Here is a 23,610-nt window from a genome sequence, read left to right as displayed (position 1 = left end):
CTGTAACTTCGCAGAATGACTTGCACAATGAAAACATGCTGAAATTTCATGAATTACTGTACATTTATACAAATATCACAGCAGAAATTTATTGTGACATTGTTGTGACATAGAAGGAGACTATTCATCTTATCGCATCTAAACCATCTCCTGGAATAGCAATCTCATCTGCCCCATTCCCTTCTTCTTTTCCATAACTCAGCCAACTAGTCCTCACATCGTCCTTGTATAATTTCCCCCAAACTTTAAACCTTGAACCACCCGCTAATGGGAACAGCCTCACTCTATTTACCTATCTACACTGCCCTGACCTTGTACACCTACATTACATCTCTCAGAATCAGTTTAGAGTTTGGAGATACACCATGAAAACAGACCCCATGCCAATTAGAAAACAGATAATTACTTGATTACTTAAACACTATTAAACACTTACATCTATTATGTAAAAGAATATGTGTGTTATGATTGTGTTTATAATTTGTTTGGTTGTTTTGTTGTTTGTCTTTTGCACAAAAGTCCGCGAGCATTGCCACTTTCATTTCACTGCACATCTCGTATGTGTATGTGACAAATAAACTTGACTTGACTTGACTTGACACTAGTTCTATTTTATCCCACTTTCATATCCATGCCCTACACACTATAGTCAATAAACCTGCAAATCTGTACATCTTTGGGATATGAGAGGAAACGGTAACACCTGGAGAAAACCAATGTGGTCAGAGGGAGAATGTGCAAACTCCACACAGACAGCACCCAAGATCAGGATTGAATCTGTATCTGGTAATGTGAGGCAACAGCTCCACAAGCTGCACCACTGTGCCACCTCCATTGTCTGCTTCATGGTAACCAACTGCTAACTTTTCATTCTAACCCTAAAGCTGCAATTCCTCAATCCAGGAACACCTAATATCTTATCTTCATGTATTTTAATATCTTTCCTCGATGGTGGTGCTTTGAGCTGAATATAAACCTCCAGTTGTGGGCAATCAGTGTTTTGTGTTGGTTCAACAAAGCTTCCATGCTTTTGCCTTTGTGAGCATATTGACTAATACTAGTGTTGAAAGTAAGCTAGATTGTGTTTGTGTGGTCCACTGTTACGAAAGACAGTTCAAAACATCACCTATCCATGTTCTCCGTGTTGCATCCATGCTGTCTGACCGGCTGAGTTACTTTGTGTCTTTTTTTTTTAACACTGTTGTAAGTTATTCTTCAGCGTGAAAACCAACAGTTTATTCTCTGCTCTCTACCTTTTAAGCCAATTATATGTTCATATCGCTGCATGGTCTTAAATCTTTCCAAACAGTCTTTTATGTGAATGTTTATCAAATGCCTTCTGAAAATCATTGTATATCATATTCACAGAGTTTCCTTCATCAACCTTCTCTGTTGCTTCATCAAAAATCAATTAGTTTACATTAGCTTCAAGCAATTTTTCCAAAGAGAGCATGAGGTCTAGTTTTCTGTATGATGGCTAGTCTGTGTAACAGGATGTATAAAACAAAAGGAAATGTAGGATCACCAAGAGGGAAAATATGAAGGGATTCTGCTTCTTTACATGGTGTCTATCTCAGAGTTAGTTTCCTCTGCTACCCTTTTTTCTGCAAAAGGACATGCTTTCTGTGAATGTTACTCAGCTGCTTATTTTTTGGAATGCATTGAGCAGAGAAGATCCAATGTAATTCTGGCATTAGTATGTACCACAGTACAAGTGGTAAAAACAGTTATTATAAACAATTTCTAATAAGCAGTTGATTGAAATTGGATGATCTCTTGTCCATCCTGCACCAAGCTTTTGCTTAAATTAGATAGTAGCAGATTGTTTTGAATAGTTTCAACTTGTCCAGAAGGCATCGAAGCATTTTAGAGGTTGTATCTCAGAAACTGTGTGGCAATGAGGACATTTGGCTATAACAGTGCTTAGCGTATAATTGCTCTATAATCGCAATTTTTTTTAAAGAAAAAAATGATGTCACTCTATTTTTATGCCATAATTATGTCAAAACCTGTCAGGCAATCTAGGTCACTTAAACTGATTGCATTGAATCAAGGTTATTTTGCAAGGACATACCAGGAACAGATGAAAAAAAAATCTTATTTTTATGCGGACTCTGAGCAACAGCCCTTAATGCTCTCAGCAAATAATCTCTCCCTGTGCGTGACCAATTCCTGCATTCCTATTGATTATTCTGTTTGGGTGTTGACATGTTTAGGAGTGTAATTGTTTCCTTGGTGTGCAATTGTCTCCATGAACAACAAGTGAGACTTGAAGTAGGAGAATCAGTGCAGTTTGTTGGCAGTAAAGCCCTCTAGTGGTCAAAATAAGAACTTTTATGTGCATGTCAAATAAATCAATGCACACAAAAAAATCATTGCTTTGATGACACACTGTAAGAATAGAATTATACAAAGCACATTTTATTCATAATGCATTCCATTTTTGCAGTGATTTTTTCCACATACATAGATCCATAGTGGATGGAAAGTTTTAGACTTCATTAAGTGCGAATTATTACTTTAATTTTGAAATCCAAACACTTTGCTTTTGATTGACATAGTGAAATAACATTGCTCACAGACACCTAATTTATATGCAGCTATGTATGAACTAACCTGTTTCTTTGTATGCATTGTGTGTTTGGTTTAATTCTCAGTGCGGTGTATTCATATCTAATGTAAAGCAAGAGATGTCAAGCCCATTAAAAGCATCCGAGCAAGTTTCAGGTCAAATATTGCAGAGTTCTGTGTAATTTGAACTCGTAACTGTTGAGTTTTTTTTGTTCTCTAATGTGGCTACTTGGGAAGTGGGTTCACCATCCATGAACTACCCAATGTAATATTCCCACGCAGACCTATAAAGAGATGCGCACACAGGATCATGTGAGCGAATAACAGGAACCATTAATTCCTTCTATATTGTGCCTTTAATAAAGCAAAACATCCCAAGATGCATCACAGCAGCGTTATCAAATAAGAATTGATGCAGAGCTGCATCAGTAGATATTGAGGCAGGTAACAATATGTGATCAAGGAGACAACTTTTAAAAAGCATCTTTAAAGGCAAAAAGCAAGGTAACAAAAAGTGGTTACATTTTGGGAAAGATTTTTCAAATCATAGATAGAGCAGCTAAAATTCCAGCCAATGCAGTTCTGGAAAGATCACAAGGGCAGAATTGGAAGATTTGTAAATGTGTGAAAATATGTTTACATCCATGCACTGCTTTACTGTGAAATAATGTAATCCAGCAAACACGCGGCGATATTGAACACAACTCAGTGCCTAAATATATGGGCAATAAAATGTTAAAAAATCTCGCATTTACAGAGATTGAACAATAGCGGCGAGGCTGAAATATGTTGAAATAGTAAAATCTAGAAACAACAGACTCAATGTAGATGGGGAAGTAGAGACACTATCACAGATAGAAATGGAAAGGAATGTTACTGTATAGAAACATAGAAATTAGGTGCAGGAGTAGGCCATTCGGCCCTTCGAGCCTGCACCGCCATTCAATATGATCATGGCTGATCATCCAACTCAGTATCCCGTACCTGCCTTCTCTCCATACCCTCTGCTCCCCTTAGCCACAAGGGCCACATCTAACTCCCTCTTAAATATAGCCAATGAACTGGCCTCGACTACCCTCTGCGGCAGAGAGTTCCAGAGACTCACCACTCTCTGTATTTTTAAAATATAGTCATGTTTTGTTTATTCAAATATTTGAATGTTTATCAAACTGGACTGCTGGCTGCTTATATACTTGCTCACAATGTTAAAACTTCTTATTTTTGCATTTTCTTCTGTTCAAGATTACAAAGTATAAGCTCATTTCACTTCAAAGGTTATTCATTAAAACATTGAAGATATTGAAATTTAAATTCTATTTATCTTTCCAGATATTAACTGTCGCAGGTATTTTCTGTTTGAATACTAGTCACTGCTTTATCTTTAACAGAAGCATTTTCTGAGAAGTCTGAAACCATGTGTTGACTTAATTCAGATTTGGAAATTTCCCGGCAGTTGATCTATAATGAATATTATGGAGAATTTTGAAGGACTTAATGTATTGCCTGATAATATGTTTGGTCTTTGAGTTGATCTGTTTTCACCTGATATATTCCATCAAGATGCATTCAACACAAGTATTATAAATTTCACTTGCAATAAATTTCAAGTAAATCCTTTACAATTCCATTGGCATTGAGAATTTTTGTTTTAGGTGCATGGAAGATTTTCAAAGTCATTTCATGTTAATCTGGCACATTTGACATTTTTTACTATTATTAGTCCTTAGTAAATTAAAGTTTCATAACCATTCACATCCTGTCTCTCCTGCGGCACTGTAATATATCAAGTTTGAATACATGTTGTTAGTGCCCAAATTTTTCAAAGGAAATTACAATTCCTTCACGAGTATGGTGTGATTTCATGGCATTGTGAGAGAATGGTAGCGTCCAATGTGAGGTAGAGGTATGCATATGAATATTGTTGTGTGATATGCAGTGATAAGATCTATTACACATATTCATTTACTTTTAATAAAAATGTATTTGGCCATATTTAAATTCCCAATTGGCTAACACATTGGACGCTACCATTCTCTCACAATGCCATGAAATCACACCATACTCGTGAAGGAATTGTAATTTCCTTTGAAAAATTTGGGCACTAACAACATGTATTCAAACTTGATATATTACAGTGCCGCAGGAGAGACAGGATGTGAATGGTTATTTTCGTCTTTTGTCAATTATTGGTTAAAAAACAAGGCATAATTTTGATAATTAAGTGTGCTTCACTTTATCGTTTATTGGTTATCTTCCAAAATGTTTTACAACGTAGATATAAATGGCAGAAGCTTCCCAGTTTTTCTTACCAAAATGACTGCTGGCTAGCTGGATTTAAAAAAAATATAGGGCAGTTTTGATATTAGATATCATGATGAAGGTTAAGCTGCATCTAGCTATGTTCTGAATGTGGGCAGAAGTGGTTCTTGACTGTATTTTGGAAGGCAATTTTCTCTGATGAATTCAGTACCACCCCTCAACTGTGGGAGAAAGACGTAGATACTGCACAAAACTGAAAAACTGTAAGGATGGCGGAGTATAGTGGTAGATGTTTGTTCTATAAAACACACTTGGAATATTGATTTATTATTGTTATATCTACAGACAAACAGTGAAATAAATTGTTTGTGTGCTATCCAGTGAAATTATATTTTACATGAATATAATCAAGCCATACATAAATACACCAGGCAGTGCAAAAAGGGAAATAACATGGTGCAGAATATGGTTTTACCATGTAATAGATTTAAAGTTACAGATAAAAAGGTGCATGTGCCATATTAAGGTAATTTTGGATATTGGGACTACATGCAGCTTAAGAGGAGTCCAATAACAGCAGGGAAGAAGCTGTTCTTGAATCTTGTGGTACGTGTTTTCAAGCTTTTGTGTTTTCTGCCAGACAGGACAGGGGAAAAGACGGCATGATTGGGGTGTAAATTGCCCTTGATTACTGTATGTTGGCTGTTTTTTTTAGGCAGCATGAGATGTAGAAGCAGTTGATAGTTTGGGGCGGGGTGTTGGGGGAGGTTGGCTTGTGTGATCTATAACTCTGCAATTTCTTGTGGTCTTGGGCAAACTTTCGTGAAACCAGGATGGGAGTGGGGATGGGGAGAGAGTTTGATTGTAGGACATTTTCCATTTGTAGCATTTGTGCCATTGTATCTTCAGATTTGTACTGCGAGAGAAAAACAGTCTGAGCTTGCCGTGATGTTGGTTCTTTATAATTTTTATTGCAGGCAGAGAACTCAGCCTTGGCGCTAGAAAATGAACATCAACGAGAGCAGTACGAATGCTGTCTAGATGAGGTGAGAACTGCAGAATATTCTGGGATTATTTTGTTTTCATGATCTGTCTACTTTCAATGATCCGCATTCTAAAAGTAAAAATAATTGTAGTTATTGATGTACATTGAGATTCGTCATCGATATCAATATCAAATGTTCTATATTAGGTATGGAGTAATGAAATACATTAAAATACTTTCCCTCTTTCTTCAAACAATATACTAAAAGCCCTGTCCCACTGTACAAGTTCATTCAAGAGTTCTCCCGAGTTTGCCCTGATTCGAACTCGGAGAATTACGGTAATGGCTGCTCGTGGGTACTCGGGGCTCTCGTGGACATTTTTCAACATGTTGAAAATTCTGCATGAGTCTTACCGAGCTTACACCGTTTCCCGAGTACCTGCCGTTAGTGTTACGAGCCGCAAAGAGACGTCCCTGAGCTCCGACGTACCCGCTACATACATTCCACGTGCTTACAACGAGTTTGAATTTTTTTTTAACTCGGGAAAGCTCTTGAATGAACTCGTACAGTGGGACTGGGCTATTAATTGTAACTTTGGGAGAATAATGCCTAGTTTTATCAGTGTATTCTCGTTTCCCACAACACATTTTCTGCTTGATGGGTAGCATTCCAGGTGATTCAATGCCAATCTATAGCTGTGGGTGTTTTTGTTTGAGAAGCTCGCACCAACTGGAAATCTGGATGAGCACCTTGTTGCTGCTGAAGCAACACTCATTCAAGCAGATTTTAACATGGGTCATAGAGGCAAAAATGTCATGTTCTAACTAAACTACTTCAGTTACTGATGAGTGGCTTTACTAAAATCAATGTTTTCATCCATGAATAAAATGACCTAATTTACCATGATTATTACATTTTTCAATGTACAAATTAATGTGTGCAAAACCCATGTCATTAGTTTTCTCTTGCAAAAGCATTTGTGGTTCACTGTTTGTTCTAATGTATTTAAAGTTGCCTTCAACACCATGTTACTTTTATTGTTTACTTATGATTTTAATGGATTTAATTAAGACTACAGATGTTACTGATTTTTGGGTGATGTCACAGCTATGATTTTCTTAAGATTAACTGGAAAGCAGAAATTCTGGCTTGTCTCCTCTTGCTATCCAGAGTTATGCGGCTATTCAGACTTTAGACTTTAGAGATATAGCGTGGAAACAGGCCCTTCGGCCAATCGAGTCCGCGCCAACCGGCGATGACCCCATACGCTAGCACTACCTTACATACTACGGACATTTTACAATTTACAGAAGCCAATTAACCTACAAATCTCTACATCTTTGCAGTATGGGAGGAATCCGGAGCACCCGGTCACACCTTGAAGTAAGCATGCAGGTACAGCAGGCAGTGAAGAAAGCTAAGGGCATGTTGGCCATTATTGCAAGAGGATTTGAGTTTAGGAGCAAGAAGGTCCTACTGCAGTTGTACATGGCCCTGGTGAGACCGCACCTGGAGTATTGTGTGCAATTTTGATCTCCTCATTTGAGGAAGGACATTATTGCTATTGAGGGGGTGCAGTGTAGGTTCACCAGGTTAATTCCCGGGATGGCAGGACTGACATATGATAAAATAATAGGTCGACTGGGCTTGTATTCACTTGAATTTAGAAGGATTAGACGGGATCTTATAGAAACATATAACATTCTTGCAGGATTGGACAGGCTAGATGCAGGAAAAATGTTCCCAATGTTGGGGGAGTCCATAACCAGGGAATACAAGAATAATGAGTAAGCCATTCAGGACTAAGATGAGGAAAAACTTCTTCACCCAGAGAGTTCTGAATCTGTGGAATTCTCAGCCACAGAAGGCAGTGGAGGCCAATTCACTGGATGCTATAAAGAGAAAGTTAGGGCTAAAGGAATCAAGAGATATGGGGCAAAAACAGGAACAGGGTACTGATTTTAGATGATCAACCATTGCATGGTGGTGCTGGCTCGGAGGGCCGAATTGCCCACCCCAGCACCTATTTTTATATGTTTCTATGTTTCATCCGGGGAAAACCCACTCGATCACAGGGAAAATACAGTTTGGTCAGATTTAGAAACATAGACATAGAAACATAAAAATTAGGTGCAGGAGTAGGCCATTCGGCCCTTCGAGCCTGCACCGCCATTCAATATGATCATGGCTGATCATCCAACTCAGTAGCCCGGTACCTGCCTTCTCTCCATACCCCCTGATCCCTTTAGCCACAAGGGCCACATCTAACTCCCTCTTAAATATAGCCAATGAGCTGGCCTCAACTACCCTCTGTGGCAGAGAGTTCCAGAGATTCACCACTCTCTGTGTGAAAAAAGTTTTTCTCATCCCGGTTTTAAAGGATTTCCCCCTTATCCTTAAGCTGTGACCCCTTGTCCTGGACTTCCCCAACGTCGGGAACAATCTTCCTGCATCTAGCCTGTCCAACCCCTTAAGAATTTTGTAAGTTTCTATAAGATCCCCTCTCAATCTCCTAAATTCTAGAGAGTATAAACCAAGTCTATCCAGTCTTTCTTCATAAGACAGTCCTGACATCCCAGGAATCAGTCTGGTGAACCTTCTCTGCACTCCCTCTATGGCAATAAAGTCCTTCCTCAGATTTGGAAACCAAAACTGTACGCAATACTCCAGGTGTGGTCTCACCAAGACCCTGTACAACCGCAGTAGAACCTCCCTGCTCCTATACTCAAATCCTTTTGCTATGAAAGCTAACATACCATTCGCTTTCTTCACTGCCTGCTGCACCTGCATGCCTACTTTCAATGACTGGTGTACCATGACACCCAGGTCTCGCTGCATCTCCCCTTTTCCTAATCGGCCACCATTTAGATAAAGTCTGCTTTTCTGTTTTTGCCACCAAAATGGATAACCTCACATTTATCCACATTATACTGCATCTGCCAAACATTTGCCCACTTACCCAGCCTATCCAAGTCACCTTGCAGTCTCCTAGCATCCTCCTCACAGCTAACACTGCCCCCCAGCTTAGTCTCATCTGCAAACTTGGAGATATTGCCTTCAATCACCTCATCCAGATCATTAATATATATTGTAAATAGCTGGGATCCCAGCACTGAGCCTTGCGGTACCCCACTAGTCACTGCCCGCCATTGTGAAAAGGACCCGTTTACTCCTACTCTTTGCTTCCTGTTTGTCAGCCAGTTCTCTATCCACATCAATACTGAACCCCCAATGCCATGTGCTTTAAGTTTGTATACTAATCTCTTATGTGGGACCTTATCGAAAGCCTTCTGGAAGTCCAGATACACCACATCCACTGGTTCTCCCCTATCCACGCTACTAGTTACATCCTCGAAAAATTCTATAAGATTCGTCAGACATGATTTACCTTTCGTAAATCCATGCTGATTTTGTCCAATGATTTCACCACTTTCCAAATGTGCTGCTATCCCATCTTTAATAATTGACTCTAGCAGTTTCCCCACTACCGTTGTTAGACTAACTGGTCTGTAATTCCCCGTTTTCTCTCTCCCTCCCTTCTTAAAAAGTGGGGTTACGTTTGCTACCCGCCAATCCTCAGGAACTATTCCAGAATCTAAAGAGTTTTGAAAGATTATTACTAATGAATCCACTATTTCTGGAGCTACTTCCTTAAGTACTCTGGGATGCAGCCTATCTGGCCCTGGGGATTTATCGGCCTTTAATCCATTCAATTTACCCAACACCACTTCCCGACTAACCTGGATTTCACTCAATTCCCCCATCTCCTTTGACCCGCGGTCCCCTGCTATTTCCGGCAGATTATTTATGTCTTCCTTAGTGAAGACGGAACCAAAGTAGTTATTCAATTGGTCCGCCATATCCTTGTTCCTCATGTTTCTGACTGCAAGGGACCTACATTTCTTTTAACTAATCTCTTTCTTTTCACATATCTATAAAACCTTTTGCAGTCAGTTTTTATGTTCCCTGCCAGTTTTCTTTCATAATCTATTTTTCCTTTCCTAATTAAGCCCTTTGTCCTCCTCTGCTGGTCTCTGAATTTCTCCCAGTCCTCTGGTATGCTGCTTTTTCTGGCTAATTTGTACGCATCATCCTTCGCTTTGATACTATCCCTGATTTCCCTTGTTATCCACGGATGCACTACCTTCCCTGATTTATTCTTTTGCCAAACTGGGATAAACAATTTTTGTAGTTCATCCATGCAGTCTTTAAATGTCTTCCATTGCATATCCACCGTCAACCCTTTTAGAATTAATTGCCATCAATCTTGGCCAATTCACGTCTCATACCCTCAAAGTTACCTTTCTTTAAGTTCAAAACCATTGTTTCTGAATTAACAATGTCACACTCCATCCTAATGAAGAACTCAACCATATTATGGTCACTCTTGCCCAAAGGGGCACGTACAACAAGACTGCTAACTAAACCTTCCTCATTACTCAATACCCAGTCTAAAATAGCCTGCTCTCTCGTTGGTTCCTCTACATGTTGATTTAGATAACTATCCCGCATACATTCCAAGAAATCCTCTTCCTCAGCACCCCTGCCAATTTGAGTCACCCAATCTATACGTAGATTGAAGTCACCCATTATAACTGTTTTGCCTTTGTCGCATGCATTTCTAATTTCCTGTTTGATACCATCTCCAATTCGCCTGTACACAACACCCATTGGCGTTTTCTGCCCCTTAGTGTTTTGCAGCTCTACCGATACCGATTCCACATCCTCCAAACTAATGTCCTTCCTTTCCATTGCGTTAATCTCCTCTCTAACCAGCAACGCTACCCCACCTCCTTTTCCTTTCTCTCTATCCCTCCTGAATATTGAATATCCCTGGATGTTCAGCTCCCAGCCTTGGTCACCCTGGAGCCATGTCTCCGTTATCCCAACTATATCATAATCATTAATGGCTCTCTGCACGTTCAACTCATCCACCTTATTACGAATACTCCTTGCATTGAGACACAAAGCCTTCAGGCTTGTTTTTACAACACTCTTACCCCTTATACAATTATGTTGAAAAGTGACCCTTTTTGATTTTTGCCCTGGTTTTGTCTGCCTGCCACTTTTACTTTTCACCTTGCTACCTATTTCTTCTACCCTCATTTTACACCCCCCTGCCTCTCTGCTCTGCTCTTTCTACTTCTAGTATTCTGAGATCAGTTTTCACAAATTAAAGCCGATCCAACCTAGGTTAATGTTGAGCAGGTTGACGCTACCAAGGAGCACTCATCAGAGATTCTTTCTGTGATGAAGTGGGAACATCCCTATCATATTGAAAACCTCTGTCTGAGTCATCTACATAGTGGGAAACACAATAATATGGCAATGCCAGCACAGCATAAAAACAAATTTATGTTTTTCAGCTCAACGTATATCAGTATTATCTTGAAATATGACAACAATCTGATTATTTTGTGAAACATTTAAAATGGTAACTTTATTTTTGTTCTGTACATTTCCCAATGCTACTCCATTTGTTCGAATACATGATTGGAATCTACCAGCAAAATTAGAGTTTATACATTGGTACTCTTTTTCTCGCCTTTGTTGTAATTATTCATTTCTTAGAAACTTAATTAATATATAACATTTTCCATGTAGTTTGAAATGATTCTGTTCAAATGGGTAGATAGAGGATTGTTCACAAATAGATCTCTGATATTCCATTTGGTGGTGATGTATGGAACAAGCTGCCAGGGTAGGTAGTTGAGGCTGGGACAACCCCAACTTTTAAGAAACAATTAGGCAGGTACATGGATAGGACAGATTTAGAGGGATACGGACCAAATGCAGGCAGGTGGGACAAGTGTAGCTGGGACATGTTGGCCGGTGTGGGCAAGTTGGGCCGAAGGGCCTGTTTCCACACTCTATCACCCTATCACTCAATGAGGATATGAATTAGAAAGGGAGATGTATTTGTAAGATGTACATAATATTTTCTTGCATTAGAACTAAGAAAATATGCACAGCAATATTTTAAAGGTTATTTAAAATAATTAGTCATTGCATGCTTTTTGTCCATTGTACCTGGTTCCATGATGTTGGCCTTTTGTAGAATATCTTGTCAATTGATAGAATCAATCCAAAGATAGCAAATTAAGATATCAGATTTCAACAGCATATGTTGAATACTTAAACCTGTGGGTAATTGCAAAAAAGAAATATATACCTCAGTTTTAGAATTATTTGTTAGCTCTGTTGTGCTCTGAGTTTATGCACCAGTTTTCTGTCAAAACAATAGTCTTGATTAATTTAATATATTCATAATGATGCTTAATACATATGAATTACATTATGCAAATTTGAGATAAATGGTATAGTTGGAGGTTAGATATTAGGGGCACCCAGCTACAGATTACTGTTCAAAGTCATCAAATTAGTTTATTACAACAACTGACCACTCTAATTGGGTTTATTAATGGTTCCTTAATACTGATCTCCAGAAATATGCAACATTTTAATTTGTTTCACCTTACCATTTGATAAATTTAATAAAATGTTTGTAACATAAATGATTATTTGTGAATGACCACGGAAAATACCCATTTCATTATATCTTTCATGCACGTGAAATGAGTAGAATTGTAAGGTTTTGTGAGTGTGGTAAAATGACCATTGCATCATTTTATTGATATTTACGGGCCACTCAGATCAATGAGTGTATCCTCGTACATCTGACTTAATCACCAGGTTTTTCTGTTTAATTCCCTTGTGTACCTTTGTGTGTGTTTATATAGCTTTTCTTTGAACAAAGCAACATTGTCTGGTAGGAGCTAACTTCTTCCGACACTTTGAGTGATGAAGCTATTCTTGAATTCCCCATTGGGACTTCATCCCTGGAAGAGAGAGAGCTTTGCCTGATAAACATAGAAACATAGAATATAGGTGCAGGAGTAGGCCATTCAGCCCTTCGAGCCTGCACCGCCATTCAATATGATCATGGCTGATCATCCAATTCAGTATCCTGTACCTGCCTTCTCTCCATACCCCCTGATCCCTTTAGCCACAAGGGCCACATCTAACTCCCTCTTAAATATAGCCAATGAACTGGCCTCAACTACCTTCTGTGGCAGAGAATTCCAGAGATTCACCACTCTCTGTGTGAAAAATGTTTTCCTCATCTCGGTCCTAAAAGATTTCCCCCTTATCCTTAAACTGTGACCCCTTGTTCTGGACTTCCCCAACATCGGGAACAATCTTCCTGCATCTAGCCTGTCCAACCCCTTAAGAATTTTGTAACTTTCTATAAGATCCCCCCCTCAATCTTCTAAATTCTAGCGAGTACAAGCCGAGCCTATCCAGTCTTTCTTCATATGAAAGTCCTGACATCCCAGGAATCAGTCTGGTGAACCTTCTCTGTACTCCCTCTATGGCAAGAATGTCTTTCCTCAGATTAGAAGACCAAAACTGTACACAATACTCCAGGTGTGGTCTCACCAAGACCCTGTACAACTGCAGTAGAACCTCCCTGCTTCTTACTTCCTTTCAGCGCTAGGGACCTGGGTTCAATCCTGACTACAGGTTCTCTCTGTATGGAGTTTGTATGTTCTTCCTGTGACCACGTAATTTTCTCTTGGTGCTCTGGTTTCCTCCCACACTCCAAAGACGTTCAGGTTTGTAGGTTCATTGGCTTCTGTAAATTGTCCCTCGTGTGTAGGATGGTGCTAGAGTACAGGTGATCGGTGGCAAGGATTAACTAAAATAAAACTACTGTTGGAAGTATATTAAAATATTTTGTATGCTATGAAGAATTCTAAATGGAGATTACATGGGGACTGGAGCATTATAATAAAATTATTGCTAAAATGTCTTATGTATTTTTCATAGGTGGCTAATCAAGTTGTTCAAGCATTGCTTACTCAAAAGGTGAGTCTCTTTATTAACTTCCAACATACACTTTAATTTTAATATAGTAGTCAACATACAAATGATTAAATGTTCAAGAAGGAACTGCAGATGCTGGAAGATCAAAGGTACACAAAATTGCTGGAGAAACTCAGCAGGTGCAGCAGCATCTATGGAGCGAAGGAAATAGGCTACACAAAATTGCTGGAGAAACAGCCTATTTCCTTCACTCCATAGATTCTGCTGCACCCGCTGAGTTTCTCCAGCAATTTTGTGTACCTACAAACGATTAAATGGTTGATTCACAAACTGTAGGAGGAGCACAACATGTTTATTAGTAGTGCACTTTGTAATAGGGAGTTAGTGAGATTAGAAAGCAACACAAATTATGTAATGAACATCTCTTTTCATGTTCATGTCATTGGAGCCAATTTAGACCCTTCGACCCATCAACCCTACCCTGCCATTCAAATGTGGCTGTTCTATCTTTCCCTCTCAAACCCATTCTTACGCCTTCTCATCATCACCATTGACACCCTTACTAATCAAGAATCTGTCAATCTCCGCTTTAAGAATACCCAATGACTTGACCTCCACACCTGTCTGTGGCGATGAATTCCATAGATTCATCACACTCTGACTAAAGAATTTCCTACTCATCTCCTTTCTATAAGTACGTCCTTTTATTCTGAGGCTGTGCCCCCTAATCCTAGACTCTCCCACTAGTCGAAATATCCTCTCCACATCCAATCTATGCAGGCCTTTCACTATTCGGTACATTTCGGTGAGGTCCCCCCTCATACAGCTACACTCCAGCGAGTACAGACCCAGCGCTATCAAACGTTATCATTTGTTAACCCAATTATCCCCGGTTCATTGTCGTAAACCTCCTCTGGACACTCTCTAATGCCGTTCCTCAGATATGGGGCCCACAACCAGGGGGGACATGTCCCTCTCATGTTTTGAGAGGTGGGGACGATCCCCCAACCCCATGTTTTGTAATCCGTATCTTAAAACTTGGTGAAAAAAAAAGCTATTAAAAATCTCCGCTTTCCATGAGACAGTGGGGGTGGGACTGATGATCGAGGACGCCGATTAGACGAGAGAGACGTCGGTCAACAGGCAGTGGGGGGGGACCTTGATGATTCAGCGGATCATTGGAGGAGGGAGGTGTCCGGTCAGAGGTGGAAGTAGGTTGGGTGGGACTGAGTATAGAACGCGGTGATTGGAGGAGGGAGACATCCGTGGAGCAAAGATCATAGAACGAAGCTTGAATCGGCCCGTTCGCGGGGCTTTTCATCACCCAGTCCGGTGCGGCGAGCCGCGAGACCTTCCACAGACCCACGGCCAAATTGCTGCGTCGTGGCGATCGAGGCTCCCGATGTTGTAGCCCCCGCGAATGGGCCAATTGAAGCCCCACGATTTGGGGTGGACGAAGCTGCTCTTGCTGGAGTTCGAAGTAGGTCACCAACCAGGTCAGCTTCCGATGTTACCGTCCACAGGGCCCACGCGTGCGTATGCGCACAAGGTCGCCAAGAAATTGTGTCTCCCCCCCCCCAATGTTTTGATAGCGATTCCCGTGCCTGCCCACAACTGCTCACAATGCTCCAAATGCAGTCTGGAAAGCCTAGAAAGCCTACTCTGTATTCCATTTGCCACTTCTTAGTGCAATCTCCCAACATGTCCATGTCCTTCTACACAGTCCCTGCTTTCTCTACACTACCTACCTCTCCACCTGTCTTTGCATTATCCTCAGACTTGGCACAAAGCCTTCAATTCCCTCATCCACATCATTGATATGGACCTCTTTTATCTTTCTTGATTGTGATGATCCCATTATCCCAATAAGATCACCTGGTAAATTCAAGCACAATACTTTCTTGAGTACTTTTTTGGAAACAAAGATATGTCTGTATTGCTTGTAATTCAAGAAGTCTGGATTGACAATATTACAGTTTAGTGCTGGCATTAATGTTTACATTTGTTTAAAATAATTAGTCATATGAATATTTTTCTGGACTATATCTTTCCATATCTTTTGGAGAAGTTGTCAGTTAAATGAAATTAGGGCAACAAACCAACTTCTTAAATTTAAGCGACCTATTTCGATGTCTTAATTCTCCATATTAATCTAATAAAAGTAGTTTTAAAACAATTTTTTTTGTTATCCCACTGTCAAAACAACAGACTCCCATATTTCTTACTCTTCACAATGATGGTTTCTATTAATATAAATTATATCATGTTAACTGATTTCGCATTTCTCCAAAAGTAAGGCTGTTCTCTTTAAAGCCCCTTAAAGAATTAATTGGTGAAAAATATGTTCCAGAGAAAAGTCATGATGCAAGTCAGAGATAAAAGGGATCCGGATTACATCTATATTACTAAATCTCTGATCTTGACCGCTTTTGGCCCACGGTGCTGCGATTTCTGACAGAACGGCGCCACCTACGGCCGTCATTTTTGGCCACCTCGCTCAGAGTCCCCCTCCGCCTTACGGGTGCGGAGGATTTTTCCCATCTATGATAAATCAGAGAAATATTAATGTTTTTTTTTAAATCACCATTCTCTCTGCTGCCTCTGCTGGTGGGAGGGGGCGGGACGATAACACCAGGAAGTGGTGTGCCTCACTAAGTCTCTGCAAGGTGGATGAAGCCAAGGGTCACGTCTCTCTAAGCTCTGAATAACACTGAACAAATGTCTACACAACTTTGAGTACCCTTAATGTGGTTTGAAAGTGAAAATATGGTTTGTTTGAAGTAAAAAGGTACTGCCTGAAAATGATTGTTTGGGTGCTTTGGCTTGAAGTTGAAAGGCACTACTTACTGCAAATGGTGGCTTGGGTGCTTTGGCTTGAAGTTGAAAGGCACTATTTACTGCAAATGGTGGCATGATGTTTGTTGAAAGGCACTACTTACTGCAAATGGTGGCTTGGGTGCTTTGGCTTGAAGTTGAAAGGCACTACTTACTGCAAATGGTAGCTTGGGTGCTTTGGCTTGAAGTTGAAAGGCACTACTAACTGCAAATGGTGGCTTGGGTGCTTTGGCTTGAAGTTGGAAGGCACTACTTACTGCAAATGGTGGCATGAAGTTGAAAGGCACTACTTACTGCAAATGGTGACGGGTGATTTGGCTTGAAGTTGAAAGGCACTTCTTACTGCAAATGGTGGCTTGTGTGCTTTGGCTTGAAGTTGAAAGACACCACTTGCTGCAAATGGTGGCATGAAGTTGAAAGGCACTACTTACTGCAAATGGTGGCTTGGGTGCTTTGGCTTGATGTTGAAAGGCACTACTTACTGCAAATGATGGCTTGGCTGATATGGCTTGAAGTTGATAGGCACTAACTGCAAATGATGGTGTGGGTGCATTGGCTTGAAGTTGAAAGGCACTACTTACTGCAAATGGTGGCATGAAGTTGAAAGGCATTACTTACTGCAAATGGTGGCTTGGGTGATTTGGCTTGAAGTTAAAAGGCACTACTGCAAATGCACTTACTTCCTGTTTGCACTGTATATTGATTTTAGATAAAACGCTACCACTTACAGCTGTGATTTTTGGGCATCTTACTCAGTCCCCCCTCCGCTTAGCTGGTGCAGAGAATTCTTCCCATCAATGAAAAATAAAAGTGTTATTAGTGTTTAAAAAATGTTGAGAATCTCTCTCCTGTCAATCACGCCCTGAAAGCCACACCACAGGGAGAGGGGTTATAAAACCCAGAAGTGTTGTTGTGGCTCAGTTTCTGCATGATGGGGGAGGGAGAGGTCATGACTCTGTCTGAGCTGTGAATCAACTGAACACACTGAATGTCTACTGAACTGTGAGTTTGGTGTTTTGTGTGGTTTTATGGTGGTTTCACTCTGCTTGAAATTGAATGAAACTGCACTTGAATTTGGCGCCCTTGCATCCTGCTTGAACTGGTATGAAATTGCACTTGAATTTGGTGGCCTTGGATCCGACTTGAAGTGGTATGAAACTGCACTTGAATTCGGTGACCTTGCACCCTGCTTGAAGTGGTTGGAAACTGCATTTGAATTCGATGGCCTTGCACCCTGCTCATAGTGGTAAGAAATTGCACTTGAATTTGGTGGCCTTGCACCCTGCTTGAAATGGTAGGAACATGGATTTGAATTTTATGGCCTTGCACCCTGCTTGAAATGGAATTTCAAGGAATAGTCATTAGTCAACTGCCAGCCCACCAGCCATGAGTGAGCTGTCTTGAGGGACTGAGCTGCCACCTCAAGAACCCATACCAGCACTCCAGAACCCCCCCCCCCCCCCACTGGCCACCAATATTAGAATTGATGGAGAGGTGGAATATTGCGTTGGGGGACCAGCCCTCCTGTGTGAACATGGGACCCAACGGGTCCCATTTAGTCTAGTATTATTATATAAATGTGAGTTATAACAAAAACATGGAACATTTAAGAACTCATCATTCCTCAGTATTGATCAGCTGAAAAGTATGAAATGTTAATAAGAAGGCTTGATAAGATTTCAGTAATTCTTCATCACCACACATTTTACATTTACAGGATTTGAGAGAAGAGTGTCTGAAACTGCGCACGAGGGTTTTTGATCTTGAACAGCAGAATCGAACATTAAATGTTCTTTTTCAGCAGAGAGTTCGCCTGGCTTCTGACTCGCTTCTACAGGTTTGTGCATTTATTTCAGTTTCTTTTTCTGTCTGCATTTTCTTGCTTAATTATTAGTTATTTTTGAAAATACTTTATATCAAACTATATTAAATTAGATACCATTTATGCAGATGGCATTTTTCAAGTTCATTAATATTGCAATCCATTTTTGAAGCAATCAAAAGACTTTCATAAATGCATCTTTTATCCTTACACTATCATTCTTCACACATAATATTATTAAATGGGAGGCAATAAAATTATGCAAAGAATCAACTGATCAACAGAAAGATCACATACAAATAAAATTAAATATCCTGATTAAGCTTCTCAGACAATATTGTGGTTTTCAAATACTTGGTCAACGGAGGAAATTACTTCGGGAGATAAAAGGAAATTTATGTTATAAAATGTAACCTGGTATGTCATTCTGGAAACGCATTATGAGAATAGATTTTTTTTGCTAATGTATGCCTGACCTCAATACCAACTTCTTTAATTGCATTTTCTGATTTGAATATATACAGCAATTAATATGTGAACATACTTAGCAATTTTGTCATCATGTTAATACATTATGGTTTAATTTTCAAATATAATAAGCTGCAGAGAATGAGAATCTTTAGGGCAACTGTGGAAAATTGTTGATTGAAATTTGCTTGGTTGACCAACGGTATTCTTACATACTAGTGCAAATTAAATTTAAATGATTTATTATTAATATTCTCCATACCTCATAATCATTACCTCAGTGTACACAATGTTCTCCAGCCGGATGCCCCAACCTCCAATTTCTTAAGGTTGAGTTCACCCTCAGGTCTGATGTGCATTTTTAAAATCACACTAATCATTGGTGCTCAATCACATCCACTCTGGCAATGCCTCCGTTGTAAAGCTCTCAGTATTTTTGAATCATTCCATGCCCACAATCTCTGCAATTCCCTGCAAACCCCCCTAGCAATGTTTGCTTCTTCAGTTTTGTCCTTTCATGCATTGTTCCACATAGAAACATAGAAACATAGAAATTAGGTGCAGGAGTAGGCCATTCGGCCCTTCGAGCCTGCACCGCCATTCAATATGATCATGGCTGATCATCCAACTCAGTATCCCGTACCTGCCTTCTCTCCATACCCTCTGATCCCCTTAGCCACAAGGGCCACATCTAACTCCTCCTTAAATATAGCCAATGAACTGGCCTCAACTACCCTCTGTGGCAGAGAGTTCCAGAGATTCACCACTCTCTGTGTGAAAAAGGTTTTTATCATCTCGGTTTTAAAGGATTTCCCCCTTATCCTTAAGCTGTGACCCCTTGTCCTGGACTTCCCCAACATCGGGAACAATCTTCCTGCATATAGCCTGTCCAACCCCTTAAGAAATTTGTAAGTTTCTATAAGATCCCCTCTCAATCTCCTAAATTCTAGAGAGTATAAACCAAGTCTATCCAGTCTTTCTTCATAAAACAGTCCTGACATCCCAGGAATCCGTCTGGTGAACCTTCTCTGCACACCCTCTATGGCAATAATGTCCTTCCTCAGATTTGGAGACCAAAACTGTACGCAATACTCCAGGTGCGGTCTCACCAAGACCCTGTACAACTGCAGTAGAACCTCCCTGCTCCTATACTCAAATCCTTTTGCTATGAAAGCTAACATACCATTCGCTTTCTTCACTGCCTGCTGCACCTGCATGCCTACTTTCAATGACTGATGTACCATGACACCCAGGTCTCGCTGCATCTCCCCTTTTCCTAATCGGCCACCATTTAGATAATAGTCTGCTTTCCTGTTTTTGCCACCAAAATGGATAACCTCACATTTATCCACATTATACTGCATCTGCCAAACATTTGCCCACTCACCCAGCCTATCCAAGTCACCTTGCAGTGTCCTACCATCCTCCTCACAGCTAACACTGCCCCCCAGCATAGTGTCATCCGCAAACTTGGAGATATTGCCTTCAATTCCCTCATCCAGATCATTAATATATACTGTAAATAGCTGGGGTCCCAGCACTGAGCCTTGCGGTACCCCACTAGTCACTGCCCGCCATTGTGAAAAGGACCCGTTTACTCCTACTCTTTGCTTCCTGTTTGCCAGTCAGTTCTCTATCCACATCAATACTGAACCCCCAATGCCATGTGTTTTAAGTTTGTATACTAATCTCTTATGTGGGACCTTGTCGAAAGCCTTCTGGAAGTCCAGATACACCACATCCACTGGTTCTCCCCTATCCACGCTACTAGTTACATCCTCGAAAAATTCTATAAGATTCGTCAGACATGATTTAACTTTCGTAAATCCATGCTGACTTTGTCCAATGCTTTCACCACTTTCCAAATGTGCTGCTATCCCATCTTTAATAACTGACTCTAGCAGTTTCCCCACTACCGATGTTAGACTAACTGGTCTGTAATTCCCTGTTTTCTCTCCCCCTCCCTTCTTAAAAAGTGGGGTTACTTTAGGTTATTTTTTTCAAATCTTATCTTCCACAATGATTTACCTGCTTCATTACGTTTTTTGTGTGAATAACAGTCTTGTGAAGCACCTTGGAATGATCTGCTACATTATTTACTGCAATACATGTCATTGTTAACTAAGTGCATAATATTTGACCAGGGGAATAACTTACTTTTGCATATTTTCCCATATTAACATTTATGCAGAATATGTCATTTTTTTTCAGTCTTCCCAATTTATATCAGGTATTGTGCATTGGCAGTGGGCCTTTAAATGACCTTACTGAGTTGACATCAGGCTACCAATTAATTGTTCAACTCAGTCATACCTAGCGCAAACAATTATTTTATTCAGTACTGGTTGAGGAAGTTATGTTAAATCTTACTCATAGTATTGTTGGAAATCACATGTGTGATTAATATATTAATTAATCATCACATAATTGATTACTAACAGGAAATATTGATTTAGAACTCCTATCTTGGAGTGGCTTTGATATCTGTATGCGGAAAGATATAAAAAAAGTATATTTAGCTAATAGGACATGGAGTTTGAGAACCGTATCATCGAAGAAGAGAAGTTTTCCAAAATGACCTACCCTGTGTGATAGTGGTGCTTTTGTGGAAAATCAAATTTACTTTCCTTAAACTGTTGTGATGGCTGGAAGCTGAGTAATTTTGGTTTCGGAGGTAAACACTCCAGATGAAGGTATAGGAAGGAACAGATGCTGGTTTAAAACAATGAAGGACACAAAATGCTGGAGTAACTCAGCAGGACAGGCAGCATCTGGGAGAGAAGTTCGGAATGGGTGACGTTTTGGGTCGAGACCCTTCTCCAGAGATGTTGAGGAACTCCAGCATTTTGTGTCTAACTCCAGATGAAGGTGCAAGCGGTCCCTGATAAATGTAATTTGGACTTCCACGAGTCCAATTATATGAATTGGAGCAGAGCACAGAGGACTTTCCTGCACTGGAGATCATAGACATAGGCAGAAGCAAGCTAATGGATGAGTAAAGATGGCAAATTAATGTTTGAATCCAGTAGATAAAATACATTTGGAGAATGATGTGATAAGATGGTGAGTGCAAATTGAAGAGAAACCTGAGAAACATGAGCAATGAGGATACCCTAGGTATACTTAAAGGCAAGAGGAAGAATGTTGGGTATTGGGAACGCCAGCAAGGCAACTGAGTAACACAATTGCTTGTAATATTTAGTTTTAACTCGAAACTGAGCATTTGCATTCTATGTAGCTTGAATGTCGATTTGTTCAGCAATTTCTTCATTTTTGTGCGTCTTTTCATAATAAAATTGGCTTTTGTATATTCAATAATAATCCAATATGTGGTATTTGGTGTGACATTTATGTTACTTTGATATGAATGCAGCCTTGTTTGAAGGATTTAAACATGGAGTTATGCAAGAGTTCCTTCAAATTTTAACAAAATATTAAAATATATTATGTTCTCTTAAAGCAATATAAGGGTTGTGTTCATCACATTTTATAGCAGTTATTTTTCAGATGATAATCATATATTAAAATATGTATCCATGAGTGAATTTATTTCTCATAGATCAACACCTTTTAGTCATCAATAATATCTCACCATTCTTTAGTAAATGATATGAAATCAAAACAGATAACAGAGTTTCATTTTCTGTTGGTAAATTACTGAGAAAGTCCTGTAGAAAAAACCCATAGATTATTTGCAATAAAGATTCTTATCCTGTGTTGAGCATTGTTAAAAATTAAAAATTTAATTTAATCAAAACTGGCAAAACTTGCTCTAACATTTCTCACATAGTGAAAGAAAATATACAAAATAAAAGTGAGACGTAATTCATTTCTGTTGATATTGAAAGTAGCCTCTAATTCAAACGGCCATTCAGAGAATTAACATATTGCAGATTGGCCAAATACTTGCTAGCTTTGCAACTGCCAGGATTGATTGACCCTGACTTGTAATTAGTATCACACACATACCTTAGATTCTTTCACATTGTTCAGAAAAAATGAAAAGCATAAAAGTTATGTGAGGATTATTGTACTGCCAAAATGAGCAGAAATTTAGCTTATTAGTTGAAGTAAATTGCGACGGAATAATCGGGAATTACTTATTTTGGTCTTTTCGAGTTGGTGTGGATTTCTCGTATTTTGATTATTAGATTTTATGAAATTACACTAAATAGCATATGTTAATATTCTAGATGTAAATTTGTAAATAATGAATCTTCTTCACAGTGTTGAACAAAATTAATACTTTTCAAAATATTTTGGAATGTTGTACAAATTTACTACAAAGCTATTTATTTCAAAGTAGGTTGACAGTGGCGTAGATTTGAACCCTTATGAAAAAGAAACATTTCTCATGTTTTACATTACGGAAGTCTCTGAGCTTAGAATGTTTTGCATTCCATTAGGAAGGCTTTATGCACACATTTGTAAGAGGATTAAGATCGTTATTGATAGGGATGGAGAGAGTTCACATGTTAAAATGCTCAACTGGGGTAAGGCCAAATTTGAGGGTGTGAGAGGAGGTCTAGCTCAAATTGACTGGAGCAGGTTATTTGAGGGGAAAGAAACATCGGCCAAGTGGGATGTTTTTAAAAGTGTGCTCACGAAAGCTCAGGATATGTACTGTACACCCCCGTTACAGGGCAAATCAGGCAAATGTAAGGAAGCTTAGCTGACGTGAGAAATTGAGGCGTGGTCAAAAACAAGAAGGATGCATGGGACAGGTATAGGCAGCTGGGATCAAGTGCATCCCTGGAGGAGTTTCGGGAACTAAGGAGTAAACTGAAAAAGGAGATCAGAAGGGCAAAAAGGGGCCAGGAGAAACTGTAGCTCCAGCTTGTA

General features: G+C 39.6%; 1 protein-coding gene across 8 annotated transcripts in view; it reads left to right on the top strand.

Moving 5' to 3' along the window:
• nckap5l (NCK-associated protein 5-like) overlaps positions 1-23,610 on the top strand; it is a 458,995-nt gene that overhangs the window by 263,733 nt on the left and 171,652 nt on the right. For all 8 annotated transcript variants that reach the window (XM_055638609.1, XM_055638606.1, XM_055638607.1 and 5 more), the window contains 3 exons: positions 5,808-5,876; positions 13,647-13,685; positions 18,196-18,315. In XM_055638609.1, the coding sequence (XP_055494584.1) occupies positions 5,808-5,876; positions 13,647-13,685; positions 18,196-18,315 (228 nt within the window). The remainder of the gene's footprint in view (positions 1-5,807; positions 5,877-13,646; positions 13,686-18,195; positions 18,316-23,610) is intronic.

Source organism: Leucoraja erinacea, chromosome 7 (genome assembly GCF_028641065.1).
Source record: "Leucoraja erinacea ecotype New England chromosome 7, Leri_hhj_1, whole genome shotgun sequence".
NCBI classification, from domain to species: Eukaryota; Metazoa; Chordata; class Chondrichthyes; order Rajiformes; family Rajidae; genus Leucoraja; species Leucoraja erinaceus.
This window is presented reverse-complemented; position numbering and strand designations above follow the sequence as displayed.